The sequence below is a fragment of the Callithrix jacchus genome, chromosome 8 (assembly GCF_049354715.1).
Source record: "Callithrix jacchus isolate 240 chromosome 8, calJac240_pri, whole genome shotgun sequence".
NCBI lineage: Eukaryota > Metazoa > Chordata > Mammalia > Primates > Cebidae > Callithrix > Callithrix jacchus.
Genome location: NC_133509.1, coordinates 20,817,781 through 20,832,778, shown reverse-complemented (window position 1 = coordinate 20,832,778; position 14,998 = coordinate 20,817,781). Strand labels below are relative to the sequence as shown.

Sequence of the window (14,998 nt, the reverse complement as noted above, 5' to 3'; positions counted from 1 at the left end):
AACTGAGGGTCCAGACAGGTCTGGCCTCTTGGGTGCAGGAGGCTGGACAGAGAAGGCAGTACCCTAGAAACACCCTTGCATGTGTCTAGGGAGATGTAACATCTAGGCCCATGAGCAGCATGGTCCTGTGGGGGCTGTGGAGGCTCAAGAGAAGGAGGAGGAGGAAAGGACAGGAAGGGGGTACCTCTAGCTAGGTCCCCTAGTGCTAGGCTGAGACCCTAGACTTTGTCCCAAAGGCCCTGAGGAGCTACAGAATCTTCTTGAGCAGAGAAGTAACCTGGTCGGACTTCTGGGGTTTATCTGCCCCATATGTAGGACAAACTGGAGAGGGAGAGAATGGGGACAAGGGTACTGGGAGGGGGCAGGTACAATTCCCTCCTGGCCTCTGATTGGCCATGTGAGGTCAGGGATAGAGGACACATGCCAGGCAAGGCTAGCATAGCCATCTGAGATGCCCTGGGAGGATGCCCAGGGCAGCCTGTTCCATGTTCCTTTCAAAGGATTGCCAGAGCTGGTGAGTCAGGCAGGGGGTGGGAGGGTAAGGCCTTGGGAGGGGAGCTTTGGTCTTCTGGGGCTGTGGGGTTTCTTATGTGACACTAAGACCCCCAGCTCAGAGAAGCTGAAACTGTGGGGAGGCAGGAACTGAGGCAAGGATCCCAAGAGAGGAGGGCCTGGTGGGGGCAGAGGGAGAGGTCACGTCGAGGGAGCCGACACAGCGTAGGGGACCCAGCTGGGCCTGGGAAGCAGCTGGCCACTCTCCAGGGCTCTCTTCAAGGATTTGCTATGAGAGCTGGGCAAAGTATGTGACCCTCTCTGGGGCTCTGTTTCCTCCAGTTTATTTTCAGTTTCACATTTCAGAGTTGGAGAGAATGGTACTGCAGGAAGCCTTGGGTATTCCCAGTGCCCAGGGTGGGAAGGAAGAGGGTGCAGGTGCCCAAGGAAGAAACTGGGCTCAGGACAGGCGCTTGGAAACCACCCACCCATGGAGGGAGGTGGGTGGTGCTCACATGTGCTTGGTGTTGTGAGGACACGTCCACGCCCACACACACATGCAGGCTGCCAGCGCCCAGCCTCAGACCCCTGGGTGTGGGGCCAGGAGGAATGAAGTCAGTCTCAGAGAATCCGCTTTGGGCTCCCACACCAGGCCTGGGGGTCTGATCTCAAGTACAAGGCTTGGCCCTCCCTGGGCTGGGATTTTCCACGGTCCAGCTTAGCAGGGTGGGGAGGGTGGAACCAACGATGGGGGAGACTACTGCTCCCTCTCTGGCCTCTTTGTGAGCCCTAAACTAGCCTGCAACCCCCTCCCCAGCAAAAAACACTCCCAACCCACACCCTCAATGAGTAGGGGAAGCGGCACTTGGAGGGTACTGACAACCATCTCTTGCAGCAATGCTTAGACATTGCCTCCTCTGGAAGTCTCCCTGAGCCCCAGCCCCTGATTGGGAGGGCCCTCATCTGGGCTCCCAACGCCCCCAGCCCCACCAATGCTTGCCTAATCACAGCACTGAGATGCCCCTCCTGCTAGACTTGCCCAGGGAAGGGCCTGGACTCGATGCATGTGAACACACTCAGCTTGGCACCTACGATTCTGCCTTCAGGGGAGAAATGTTTCTGACCCAAAAGGAACTGTGGGGCTCAGGGGCAGTGGCCAGAGGCCTGCTAAGCACCAAGCACCCTGGCTCCAGACATGGCTTCGCCCTGTCCCATTCCCCTCTCAACCAACTGGTTTCCTTAAGAACAGACCAAAGAGAGGCCCTAGAAAACCCACTGGCTTGGAGCCCAGATGCCAAGTCCCAGGCCTGCCTCTGCCAGTATTGTGGCATTTGAGGGCTTGGTTTTCTCTGCCCAGAGGTGGGGCCCATCAGGCCAAGCCTCATGCTGAGGTCTTGCATTCTAAGAAAAGCCACTGCAAAAGTTTCACACCCTCTAGGTAAAACATCCTGTACTCCAAGGGGCCCTAGGGCAGCTGATGCATGATTGTAACGTGCCCTTCTGCAGGGATGGGGCAAGTACCTGGTAAGGACCACAGCAGGTGGATGCATCCTTCATCACATCACAGAAGGACCTCAAGAAAAATCAGGTTCTTAAAGTAGGATTCAGCACCCAACTCAAGTGCTACACCTGGGATGTGAGGGAGTGGGTGCTCCCAGTGCAGACACTCCTCTCCCCTAGTCTTGGCCTCCAGCAGTACCCAGGGAGACAGGCACTCCATCAACAGCAGCCCCTCACTGAGGTCAGCTTGGCTGGAGACAAGGCATCAACCCTCTGCTGACAGAGGCTGAGGAGGAGGCTGGGGTGGTAGCACCTACAGTGCGGGGCACCGTAGGGCTCAGCCCTTACTTGGTGGGCCAGGCACAGCAACCTCAATGGGGAGCAGAGAATCATGGGTAGAGGAAACTGACAACAGCTTGAAACAGGCAAAGTAGGGTTGGACTACAGAAGCATCCGGGATCGAGTGGAAAACCTTGACCAAAAAGCTATCTGTAGGGAGAGAGTAGCAGGGAGAGGGATTCCAGGGCAGCAGAGAATGGCTGATGGCCATCCAGCCCCCGCCAGACCCACCAGTCAACCCTTGTCACAGTAGCCCCATCTGCTAATAGCATGTGTGGAAGCTGCCACTCTGCTGTGTCCTCATGTGCAGAGGGCTTTAGCTTTCCCAGGAGGAGGACATATCCTTATCCCCTGAAAAGCCAGAGGGGGTCTGTCCACAGCTGGGGCTCTCCCCCAGGGCCAGGACTAGGGAGAGTGGACAAGGCCCGTGAGGTGTTTCTCTTTTCTTTCTGTCTTTCTTTCTTTCTTTTTTTTTTTTGACTTGGGGTGCAAAATTTCAGGGCATGCAAAAAAAACTCAGTAACTGAGATAATATTTAATGTAATCTCTTTAAAAATCAAAATTAATGGAAAAATATCTGTGATTAATAAAATATCCAAATTTTAAATAAGGACAGGATCCGTGTTGCTGATTTTTCATCTCGCCTCAGGCTCCAATATGGCTTGGCATACCACTATTACGGACTCTACTGAAAAACGTGGATATTTCGTTTATCACAGAGTTTTGTTTTTTAACATTAATTCTGATTTTAAAAAAAATCCATCTCAATATTGCTCATCTCAATTATTGCGTTATTTTGATAGCCCCTGAAATTCTGCACTCAGGCCAGTTCCTGACGGGTCTCTCTTGCCCCAGCCTTGTAGACTCCCCGAGGGAGTCCCGACTCCCCGCTGGAGCACAGGCTCTCCTCTAACCTCCTGCGGACTCAGGCCAGGCTCACACCATGCCCAGTGATGGGCAACTTACCACACCTCCAGGGCACCCCTTAAGGCCAGTCTGGCCCTGAAGACTCAGGTTTCTGATGCTCCTTGCCTTACCCTGTGAGCTGGCATAGGACATCTCTAAGGGGGAAAGGAGATGCCCTCATTGGAATGAGGGAGAGGCAGGATGTGGGGTTCCTTCCTTTTGTCCTCAGATGACCCATGCCAGGTACAGAAGGCGCCTCCTCCCAAAGCTAGGCTAGTCCCTCCACCAAAGTCAGGATCAGAGCCCACACCTGCTTGGCCAACCCCTGGCACTGATGATGCCTGCGTGCGGCTTAAGCTGGGGGTTGAGGTGCCAGGTGAGATGCTAGGCTGTTGGCTGGGTGGGGTCGGGAGGGGGCGCTGCTCCTCGCTTAGCAGCTCAGAGGAGGCTTCCGGGAATATTCTGCGGAGGGGCCCGGCGCCCGGGGCAGTTCCCCGCGGCCAGGGGCGCGCGCCGCCAAAGGGGCGTCGGGGGTCGGGGGCGGTACTCACCGCGGCCGTTCTGGTTGGGCCGGTACACGCTGCCCACGCTGAGGCGGCCCTGCTGCGCGCCGTTCCGCTCCCCACCCGGCTGGGGCGCATCGGAGCTGCGCACAGGCAGGTAGGGCGGCTCCTGCGCGCGCGGCGGCGCGTACGCCTCGGGGGGCTGGTTGGCGTAGGGCGGGTACCAGCCCAGGCGCGGGTCTCCGCCGTAGGCCTGCGCTGCGTCGGGGCCGGGGTCGGGGTTGGGGTAGGTCTGTTCCAAGCCCGCGGTGCCCTCGCTGTACAGGCTGTGCGAGTAGCGGCGGTCCAGGCCGTCGGGGGGCGGCGGCGGCGCGTAGGGCCTCTCCGGGGCCGGGTAGAAGCCCTGCGGCGGGTACTCGGGCAGCTCCTCGCCACCGCCGCCGTACTCCTCGTAGCGCGCCCGGGGCTGGTAGGGGTAGATGACCCCTGCCGAGGCCACGGCCGCCGCCCCCGCGCCCACGCCGCCGCCCGCGGGCCGGTAGTACACGAAACCCTGGTCGTAGGTCCGCGACGCGGGGTCGTAGTTCTCGTACTGGCTGACGAAGGGCGCCTGCGGGTAGGGGAACTGCTGCGGGTAGGAGGGCGGCTGGCGGTAGGTGCTGGCGAAGGCCGAGGCTGAGACCGAGGAGGCGGAGCCCCCGTGCCGTTGCTGGGAGACGGAAGTGCGGGCCCGGGCCATGCCGGTGCTGTCCCCGACGGCCACCTCGCGCCAGTTGTCGGGCACCTGGCCGAAGCCGAATGGGTGCCGCGCCTGGCCGCGCACGGTGTCCGAGCCCACGCGCCCCGGCAGGGGCAGGGACGGTGCCTGCCGACGACGGGGGCTCCCGTGGCTGCGCCGCTGCTGGGCCTGGGGCGCGCCGGCCAGCAGCACCCGGGAGCTACTCTCAGACCGCTGAGGCCCGGGCGGCACGTACTCTGAACCCGAGTTGAGCAGGCTGTACACCTGCCCGTTGTTCTCCCACTGGATCAGCTGCCGCCAGCGCCCGGGGTCCGAGCCCTGCCCAGGCTGCGCCTGCTGCCCGTGCACCAGCACGCACAGGCAGGCGCCCCACACCAGGGCCCCCAGCTGCCGGCTGCCTTGGGCCACAGCCATGGTGGCCCCTCAGCAGAGGCCGAGTGGACAGAGAGGCTCTCAGGAGTGGCCCCCTGTGCGCGCTTCTCTTCCCACGGCCTCGAGGACAGGAAGGCTCCTTGCTCGCTCCAGCTCTAGCTTTGTCCATGCTGGCCTTGTCCCGAGCGGGACGGCTCTTCCGATGACAGCATTTCGAGGCCAAAGGGTCAGGGCAGGGCAGGGGCGATGCCCAGGGCTGCACGAGGCTCTCCGCAGGGCACCGGGCGGGCAGGACCGCCTGTGGGCCTTACATGGCCAGCCCACCACTGGCTGTCCGCTCGGCTGGCGCTTTCCCACTCTGAATGAATAAGCAACAGGCTTGGAGCGTCGGGAGGCTTCGGCCTCCCGGTCCGCCTGCTAGGGCCTCCTCCGCGGGGCCCTATGGCCCGCCGGCTTTTAGCTATGCGCGGGTCCCACAGCTGGAGTGCTCCCTCTGTCCCTAGGAGTTCCCAGCCAAGCCACAGACAGGCCTCTGAGGAAGGGAATCAAGCAGGGAGTAGGAGGGGGCCTCTGAGGACCCGGGCCTGGTAAGTGGGGGCTCTGGCAGGCAGAAAAGGGCTGGGGTGTCAGCACCACCCTCCCCATTCCTCTCTGCTTTGGATGCAGTATCCCTGGTCTCCACCTTGCTCACTCTAATCCTGGGGCCCAGGTGCACCTCAGCTCTTGTACCTGCATAGAGAGGCACTGAAGCTGCAGCTTTTCCCTCGTGTCACACCTCAGGGCCTTACTTTCCCGGCCTGAAGAGTGGGGTATGTTCCTGGGCTGAATATCACTTGTGAGCTCATAGGAGAGATCAATGTCTCACACATCACATATGGTTTCTGTCCTGCATCTCTTCCTTCTGCATAGCCTGGGAATAACTTGAGTGTACACATGGATAAAATGAAACCCAGGGGCTGTGTTTGATATGGGACAGGGGTCACTGTGGGGCAGAGAAGCCTGTAAGCATCGAACAACAGAAGGGAGGTTTCCGGAGAACGGGCCTGGTCTTGTGGTTATGTGGCTCGTCCCTTACTCTGTCTGATCCAGCTGCCACATCTGACCAATGGAAGATTAGGCCAGATGGTTCTTGAGAGTGTTTTGGGAGATTCTGTGTTCCTTCTGGGAATGGCAGGGATAGGAGGGGTCCCAGAAGTTTGAACACTTTGGCATCTAAGAAATTGCACTTCAAATTCTGTGCCTCTTCAGGCCTCCCCCGGGCTGCCTTCTCTAACTGGGTTCCTGGGAACCGGAGGGCAGAAATTGGCCTCTTGTGCTTATGAACAAGGTAGGAAGGACCTGTCCTTAATTCGTCCCCTGTATATTCCTTCTTCTTTTGGAAACTCCTGGAGCCCACCTAGGGAGGAGGCAACTAGAGTGGACATTCCTTGGGAACTGTGGGCCTCCCAACCCCATGCTCGCCAGGTAGTGTTTGTTCCCCCATTGCACTGTTCTTCAGGACTGGGGCTTGGACTCCTGCATGTCTCTGCCCTTTAAAGGCCTACAATCCAGACAGGAAGGTAGGGGGCTTCCAACACCTCCGGGCCAGCAGCCTGTCAGTGCTGGCACCTCAGCTCCCCACCGTGGGGTTTCCATCTCAGACTCCAGACAAGATTCCTCCAAAGAGCCACTGGTGTGACTGACACCAAGCAAGATGCTGAGACAGGGCTCACTGAGGGCTGGGACCTGGAGGGTTAAGACTTCCCTCCCTCCTGCTTGCCCCCTGCAGTGTTGGCCTCTACTGCTTACAATCCCTGGGGTCCTGTAGGGCCCACCCGCCAGCCAGATGGGCAGCAGCGGCTTCAGAGGAGGAGGAGAAGTGGAAACAGGCCTCTGGGTACCCCTAGGCAGGGCAGGAAGGGAAGAGGAGTGGAGGGAGGAGGACAGGATGACTGTGAGGATGGGAACTCAGTTGCCCTAAAGTGGAGGCAGGACCCCTTGCCTGGGGTCAGACAGCAGAGCAGGGACTGCCTCAAGGCTTTGGGTGTGTGGGGATCAGGGCACAGGCCATTCCATTCAGCTGGCCTTGGAGCCAGCTCTTGGCGTGAAACCTTACCCCATGCTGGCTCCTGCTCCTCTCTCTTTTTTCTTAAGGTAGAATCAGAGTGAGTCAGAGGAGCCAAGTTTCCTGTTAGGCTCTGTTTGAATAAACTCTGCTCTGAACATAGCTTGGGCCTCTGCACAGATTCCCCTGGCCAGGAATACAGTCCTGCCAGCCATCCCTGCTGAGATGGAGAGCCGGGGGGTCTACACTATGACTTGAGCTAGGGACCTGGCCTGGCCCAGCCACTCCCCAGGAAACCTTTTTAAGCTCTCAGAGCTTCAGAGTCCCGTCTGTGACCTGGGGGTAATCATACGTTTCTTGTGGCATATTTGGGAGGATGGAATGAGAGGATTATGAAAAGTCCCCAGCACAGAGCCAGACATGTGGCCACTATTTTCTTTCTTCCCTCTTGACTTGTAAGAGAAGGGAGGGGTTTCTCTCTTTGGGGTGACCCCCACTCCCACTTCCTCTGTCTTTCCTGTTTTTATCTGTCTTCAGCATCTTTCCTTGCCCAGGATGAACCTTGTACAGGGGGGCCAGAGGTGGCCCCTCTGCCAGAGCTGTCCTCTCCCTCCCAATGACCTCATTCTGCTTGGGTCTAGGTCTCCTGTACTGGCTGACAGGCCCAGCAACTCTGTGAGCCCAGGGGAGCCTGCCTACCTTCACCTCTCCTCACACGGGGCGAAGCCTTGCCTCAGTGGCTGGAGGTGTCCTGGCATCCTTAGGTTGAAACCTGCAGGGTGGGAGCCTCAAGAGACCTGGGCAGGCTATGGAGGGTGCAGAGCTTGGGTGAGATGAGGGCTTGGACTCTCGGGCTAGGCTGGGCCAGAGCTGTCTGGGGGGAGGGCAGCTTCTCTCTCCGCCTGTCCCTTCAGGCTGGGATTCACACCCACTTTTTTAAGACCCAGGCATGTGCTTGAGGCTTGTTGCCAGTTCCTGGCACTAGGAACCAGCACCAAAGGCCCCTGGGAGGGCTGGTGATAGAAGGCTGAAAGAGCCTGTTGATTGCGCACGCACGACTTGATTAAGCCCCTACCGCGTGCTCAGCTCTGTGTTGCTGGGCCTCCCGCGGAGCAGCCAGGGTCCTGTGACCCTGTCATGGAAGTCCGGGCTCTGGAAAGTTCATGGGGGAGCCAGGAAGCAGTAGGCCTGACCAGCAGCAGGTTTGGGAGCAGAGAGGGGTCAGGAGCTGTGGGATTCCTCACTTGCTCTGCAGAGGGAAGGACCAGGAGGCCCACTGTGGGTTGGAATTTTCTGTGGGGAAGCTATGAGAGCAGGCCCTGGAGCATCCAAGCCCTCCATCTTCCAGACTGCGCTGTAGATGGGTTTTGGGCTGCACTGGGAATCCAAGACCCAACCCAGGCAGCTGCTGCCTCTGGAAAGCAGGCTGGAGGAAGTGCTGAGTGAGGAGGCTGGGCGAGCTGGCACAGAAAGCGCTGACTCTGCAGGGAGAGGACCACCGAGTGACCACTGCCAGCTGGGCCCCATGTCCACCCCTCCCCCGCAGCCACATCTGGCACAATGGTGGGGAGGGGGACCCAGTCCCTAGGGCCGAGGCAACCTAGGAGGGGGCCTGAGGAGGGGGCCAGAACCCTGGGTTTGGAAGTGTTTCTTCAGGGCTGGAACTCCACTCTGGAAGTGGGGGAGGTGAGGTCAGAGCCTTTTCAAGGGACTAATGGGTTGGGGGATGGAAGGAACCCACCCTTCTCTAGGACCCAGGGGAATTCTGTGGCTCTGGCCACTTCCCAGTTGGTTTCCTCCCAGCTCTCCCTGCCCCTTCCCCCAAGGCTCCCAGGGGATTTGGAAATAACAGAGCTGGGCATCCTGGTTGGGCTCTGTGGAGGCGGGAAGCCTCTTCAGCCCCTTAGAGCTTCTCCCCTCCCTGACTTTCAACCCTCCCCAGAGTCTGGGGCAGGCGGGCTCTGAGTGGCTGCAGAAAGGTTAACATTCCTGCCTCTACCTCCACCTCCAACCCCACCCCTGACCCTAGGCGGGGAGGAAGGGAGGATTCTGTGTAGTTTTCTGGGGCCTTCTGGGTGGGAGGGCCCTGAGCTGGCATTCATGGGGGTAAGAGATCAACTGCAACTGTGCCCTACCCGAGGGAGAGAACTGGCAAATCCAAGCAGGGCACCAGGCCTTTGGGACACAGTCCAGCAGAGCCCTGCAGAGCTAGTAGGGAAACCAAGGCAGGAGCCCCTGGTTCTGACTAACATCCTGACAAGGTTAAGGGAGGGCTTGCACGCGCATGCTCTCTCTCTCTCTCTCTCTCTCTCTTTCTCTCGCTCCTTTTCATCTCTATAACTTTCTCTGGGACATCTCTGGGTTTCTCTAGCCTTTTCTTTGTTTTTGTTTTTTTAAAAAGCATAATCTTGCTATGTTCCCCAGGCTGGAGTGCAGTGGATTCACAGCGGCCCTAAACTCCTAGGTTCAAGCCATCCTCCTGCCTCAGCTTCTGGGACTGCAGGTGCACACCACCATGCCTGGATCTCTATAGCTTTTAAATTTTCCGCAGTAACCGCCTTCCATCTTACGCATTCATTTCTGCCTGTGGCCATCTCTGTGATTTGCAGCCTCCATCTGTCACCGTCTGTTTCTGTTCTTCGTCAACTCTCACACACTGCCTCCCTTCATCTCTATCTGCTGATGTTTCTCCCAATGAACGATTCCTTCATTCATCCACTCGCTCACTCACTCAGCATGTTCCCTGGGTATCTGTGGAATACCAGGCCCTGTGCTGACTGCAGTCATCACAGAGAGCAGCCAGACCGGGCAAATCTCCAGTGGGTACCCAGGCTGCTGGGGGTGTCACAAGTGGTAGTCCTGGGTGGAGGTGAAGACATGGCACTGACTCTCTGTGACCTTTGGGAGGCACTTCTATTTCAGTCTCATGTCTGTCTGTCCTCCCATTTACCCATCCATCAGCGTCTGTCAGTGACTCAGTCCTTGCTTCACCTTCATGAGATGGGTTTTTCTCTGCTTTCTGCAGAGCTCACGCAGTTGACTTATTTCCCCATGGTGGGGGTTGGTAGTGGAGTTGGAGAAGGGGAGGTGGTGTGGGGTGACAGTGGAGGTGGGTGATGGAAATGTCAGAGGCATTCCAGCCAGAGGGACTCCATCTTGAATGGGGCTGGGTAAAATGAGGCTGAGACCTGCTGAGCTGCATTTCCAGGAAGCTAGGCCTTGGTACTAACAGGGGATTTGGAAATGACAGAGCTGATATAGCATCTATATCTAACAGGATGGGATAGGAGTTCACAAGATACAGGTCATAAGGACTCCACTGATAAAACGGAATGCAGTTAAAAAGCCAGCCAAAACCAAGCTGGTAGTGAACATGACCTCTGGTTGTCCTCATTGCTCTGTACCCTAATTATCACATAACAGCTTGCTAAAAGACCCTCCCACCAGTGCATGACAGTTTACAAATGCCATGGCAACATCTGGAAGTTACCTTATATAGGCTAAAAGGAAGGGGAATCCTCAGTTCTGGGAACCCCCTACCTCTTGCCCAGAAAACTCATGAATAATCCACCCCTTTTTAAATATATAATCAAAAAATAGGCATAGATGACACCTAGCCAGGGGCCACTGGAGACTGGTTTTACCCAGCTGGGGTCTGGGAAGGGAAAGGGCCCCAGGGTGATGAAAGAAGAATAGAGATGAGATACCAGCAATCTCTCCCTTAAGTTTTTTTTTTTTTAAATACAATGTTTAGTCTCAGATTACAAAAGAAATAGGTCAATTATAGGAAATTTAGAATACAGAGTAAAAGAAAAAATAATTCATTCTGTAACCTAGAGAAGAACCACTGTTCTAGGCTCCACCTCCCCACCCCCAACTCATTTATAAAAACAATTGGGATCATATTGCCTATGTGATTTTGCAGCTGCTTCGGGTGCTTAATAACAGTTGTCGAACATTTCCTCGTGTCAAGGTAACTGCCATGACCGACTTCTCCTTTCAGTGTTCGTGCTGATTGATCACAGGAACTCCTGCCTGCCTAGATGAAGAGGAGGTCAAGACTTTGTCCACCACCCGCCAAAATACTCACTCTGTTCCGGAGTGGTGTGGGGCTGGCTCCTAACAGCCCCCTACCCCCCGTTAGGACCTTGTCTCCTTCAGGACTGGACCTGCATCCCGGGCCTGCAGTCGGATTGCCAGTTTCACTCAGAGATGGAAATGTCAACCCACTGTTTGGAGTGAAAAGGGGGGTGTGGGGTGGGGGAGTAGCTTCATTTCTATCTGCCCAGGAGGCCAGCCTCTTCCTGCCTAGGCATTTCCTTCCTGCAGTATGGGAAGGACCAGGCTTTCTCAGACCATAGAAGGTTGAGAGCCAATTCCGTCTGGAGCGAGTGGTGGCTACCAGCCTTGGGTCTACATAACTAGGGCTCCGCAGCCTTCTTGTGTACCCCTAGGAGGAGAAACACCTGGCAATTTAAATTTTTGAAAATAACTTTTAAAAACATTAGTATAGGGCTGGGCGCGGTGGCTCACGCCTGTAATCCCAGCACTTTGGGAGGCCAAGGCGGGTGGATCACGAGGTCAAGAGATTGAGACCATCCTGGTCAACATGGTGAAATCCTGTCTCTACTAAAAATACAAAAAATTAGCCAGGCACGGTGGCATGCGCCTGTAATCCCAGCTACTTTGGAGCCTGAGGCAGGAAAATTGCATGAACCCAGGAGGCGGAGGTTGTGGTGAGCCGAGATCCCACCATTGCACTCCAGCCTGGGTAACAAGAGCGAAACTCCGTCTCGGGGGGAAAAAAAAAATTAGTATAGCACACACACACACACACACACACACACACACAGAAAAGTCCACAAATCCTCACTAGATGAATGATCCCAACAGGCACACACCTCTGAAGTTAACACCTGGATCGAGAAACAGGAAATCACAGCAGCTGGCAGCTTCCAAGGAGAAGCTCCAGAAAGTTCTGCCTGTCTCATCACCTGGCTGCAGCGGAAACGAGTTTTCTTTAACAAGATTTTTAATGACTGACGGATGTGGACAAATCATAACTGAATGAATAACCTCCTTTGTTACTTTTTTGGTACTTTATTTGCTATTATAAATGATGCTGTAATAAGCACCCTTGAAGAAATCTTCATGTTTGCTTCTGCTGTATCACAGCAGTGTCACAGTGTCACAGTGCCCGGGTTTGGTTCTAGCCCTCATTTGTGAACTGTGTGACTCACTGTGCCTTTTTTTCTTTCTGTAAAATGGGAATAATGGTAAGAATTTAAATGGCGTAAGATGGAATGGGTTTAGTTCAGAGCTCGGGTTTAGCTGAGAGCAAGCACTCAGTAAGTATCAGCGATTAGTAGACTCAGATTAATTTATTAGAAGTTGGATTTGTGGTGAAAGGGTTAGAGTGTTTTTAAGGCTTTGGCACAGAAAATATCCATGTGCTCCCAGAAAGGTGGTTCCCATTTACCTGCCCGAACTGCCCTTACCCTTTCTGATACTGGACACTGTTTTCGAAATGAATATTAAAAATTGGATAGGTTAAAAACAAGCGGACACATTTTCTGGTTGCATTTTTTTCGTTACCTGTGAGAGTGAACACGTTGCCTTGTGTTTGTCGTCCTCCTAAATGGTCTACTTGCTCCTACCTTTGTACCCCAGAAGTCTGTTCTCAAGACGATAGCCAGAATGATCCTTTTGAGACATCGATCAAAATTTCACTCATCTGCTTAAAGCTCTGCAGTGGTTCTCAGGTTAAAAGCCAAAGTCCTGTTCGAGGCCTCCCAAGTCCTCACCATTTGGTCCCTTGCTCTTTCTGTTCCAGCCACCTTGGCCTCCTCCTGCTCTCCCGCCACACCCTGCTCTTGGCCATTTCCCCTGCTCTTTGTAGTCAACTCCCTGAACTTGTTCAAAGCTTCGCCCAAATGTCTCATTCCTCATGAGGCGCCACCAGCCCCTGAGTTCCCCATACCTCACTCCCGATGGCCTTACTTCACTCTTTTTTTTTCCCAATAGTACTTATCACCTTCTAAGATACTTCATGTTTACTTACTTGTTTGTTTGCCTCTCTCCAATAGAATGTAAGCTCCTTGAGGGCAGGGACCTTTGTCTTATTCACTGCTGTGTCCCATGTGTAAACTTGTCTGGCACAGAAGAGGTGCTCGATAAATATTTGTTGAGCGAATGAATGGTAAATTTTCTGTTCATATTCTTTGATTATTTTCTATTACAATGTTCATCTTTTTAGTATTGGTTTATAAGATGTAGTATATGTAGCCCCTTTTCATATATCTCATTGTCACATATTGTGCAACTAATTTGTCATTTCCATCAATTTCTAAAATACGTTTCTTGATGCTTCATTTTTAAGCTGTCAGATTATTAATCTTTCTTTATGGTCTTGGACTTTATTGCTGCATAACTGTTACCTTCACCGGGAACATATAAATTTTCAATTAAATGGCCGGGTGCAGTGGCTCACGCCTGTAATCCCAGCACTTTGGGAGGCCGAGGCGGATGGATCACAAGGTCAGGAGATCGAGACCATCCTGGCCAACATGGTAAAACCCCGTCTGTATTATTTTAAAAATATGTATTTTTAAAAAAAGAAAGTAAATATTCTTCTGTGACTTTATGATTTTATTTTACGTTTTTACATTAAACTCATTTTATCTTCATGTGTGGTAAGAGGTAAGAACATAACTTTAAAGCAAATTAAGCTTTAAAGTTTAAATTTATCCCTAAATGAATTATAAACCAATTGATCATTTCCCAGTGCTCTAAAATGCCATTTTATCATACACCGAATACTTTTGTGTGTTTGACAGAGTTTGCCATTCTGTTCCATTCCTATCACATCATTCTTACATGGGTATTTGTTGCCCTACTTTAATCATTGTAACTTTGTAATAAGGGTTAATGACTGAGAGTACAAGTTCCATGGTTTTATTTTTAATTTTTTTGAGACAGGGTCTCACTCTGTTGCCCAGGCTGGAATGCAGTGGTGCTCTCTCGGCTCACTGCAGCCTCTGCCTCCCTGGTTTAAGTGATTCTCCCGCCTCAACCTCCCGAATAGCTGGGAGTACGGATGCGTGCCACCACGCCCAGCTAATTCTTGTATTTTTAATACAGACAGGGTTTCACCATGTTGGCCAGGCCGGTCTTGAACTCCTGGCCTCAAGTGATCCACCCACCTCAGCCTCCCAAAGTGCTGGGAGTATAGGCTTGAGTCACTACGTCCAGCCCATTTTTTTCTTTTGATGTGTTCTTTGTGGTCATTTATATATTCTTTAAGATAAATTCTAGACTTTGTTTTCTGCCAAGATAAACCAGCAAACAAAAATCCCACTGGGCACTGCAATTGAATTTGTTTTGTAGATTAACTTAGTAATAATCAACTTCTTGGCACTGTTGAGTATCTCTGTCCAGGAGCATGGCATATCTTTCTATCATTAAGGTCTTTTTTTTATAGTTCTTTAGAAAAGCTTTATAAATGAATGTAGTGTGTGTGGTGCTTATTTTCATAAAATAGAGCAGCGACATCTGTGGCAGGCAGCTTCTGAAATAGCTCCCAGTGATCCTTAGCTTCTGGTAGTTACCCCTTTGTAGGATCCCTTTCCTTTGTGTATGGGCTGGATCTAGTGACTTGCTCATAAATAGAATATAGCAAAAAAAGAAAATGATGGGTTGTTACTTCTGAGATTAGGTTGTAAGAGGCTAATTTCTATTTTGCTGTAACTTTGTCTCTCTGACCCTCTAGCTTGCGTGCACTCATGAAGCAGCTGCTGTGTCGTGAGCCAGCTTATGGGAAATGCATGTGGTGGAGAACCAAGGGTGGCAGCTGGCCAACAGCAAGCCAGGAGCTGAGGCCCACAGCCCAAAAACTGGAGAGGAACCACAGGCTGCTAACAGCCATGTGAAGGAACTTAGAAGCAAATCCTTCCCCAGTTGAACCTTCAGATGACACCAGAGCCTTGGCTGACCCCTTAATTTTGCCCTTGTAAGAGATGTTGAGTCAGAGGACTTGGCTAAACCACGCCTGGATTCCTGAGTCGCAGAAACTTGAGATAATAAATGTTGTTTTAAGCCACTCAA

At 53.5% G+C, this 14,998-nt stretch overlaps 1 protein-coding gene and 1 long non-coding RNA gene across 2 annotated transcripts in view; one reads left to right on the top strand and one right to left on the bottom strand.

The window, feature by feature from the left end:
• Positions 1-5,215, bottom strand: part of LOXL1 (lysyl oxidase like 1) — a 26,004-nt gene extending 20,789 nt beyond the window's left edge. The window contains exon 1 of the mRNA XM_002753318.8: positions 3,789-5,215. Within this exon, the coding sequence (XP_002753364.1) occupies positions 3,789-4,893 (1,105 nt within the window). The 5' untranslated portion in view covers positions 4,894-5,215. The remainder of the gene's footprint in view (positions 1-3,788) is intronic.
• On the top strand, positions 3,682-14,998 carry LOC108593377 (uncharacterized). Its single transcript, XR_013520818.1, has 2 exons — positions 3,682-3,897; positions 14,664-14,998. It is a non-coding gene; the product is annotated as an uncharacterized LOC108593377 (long non-coding RNA).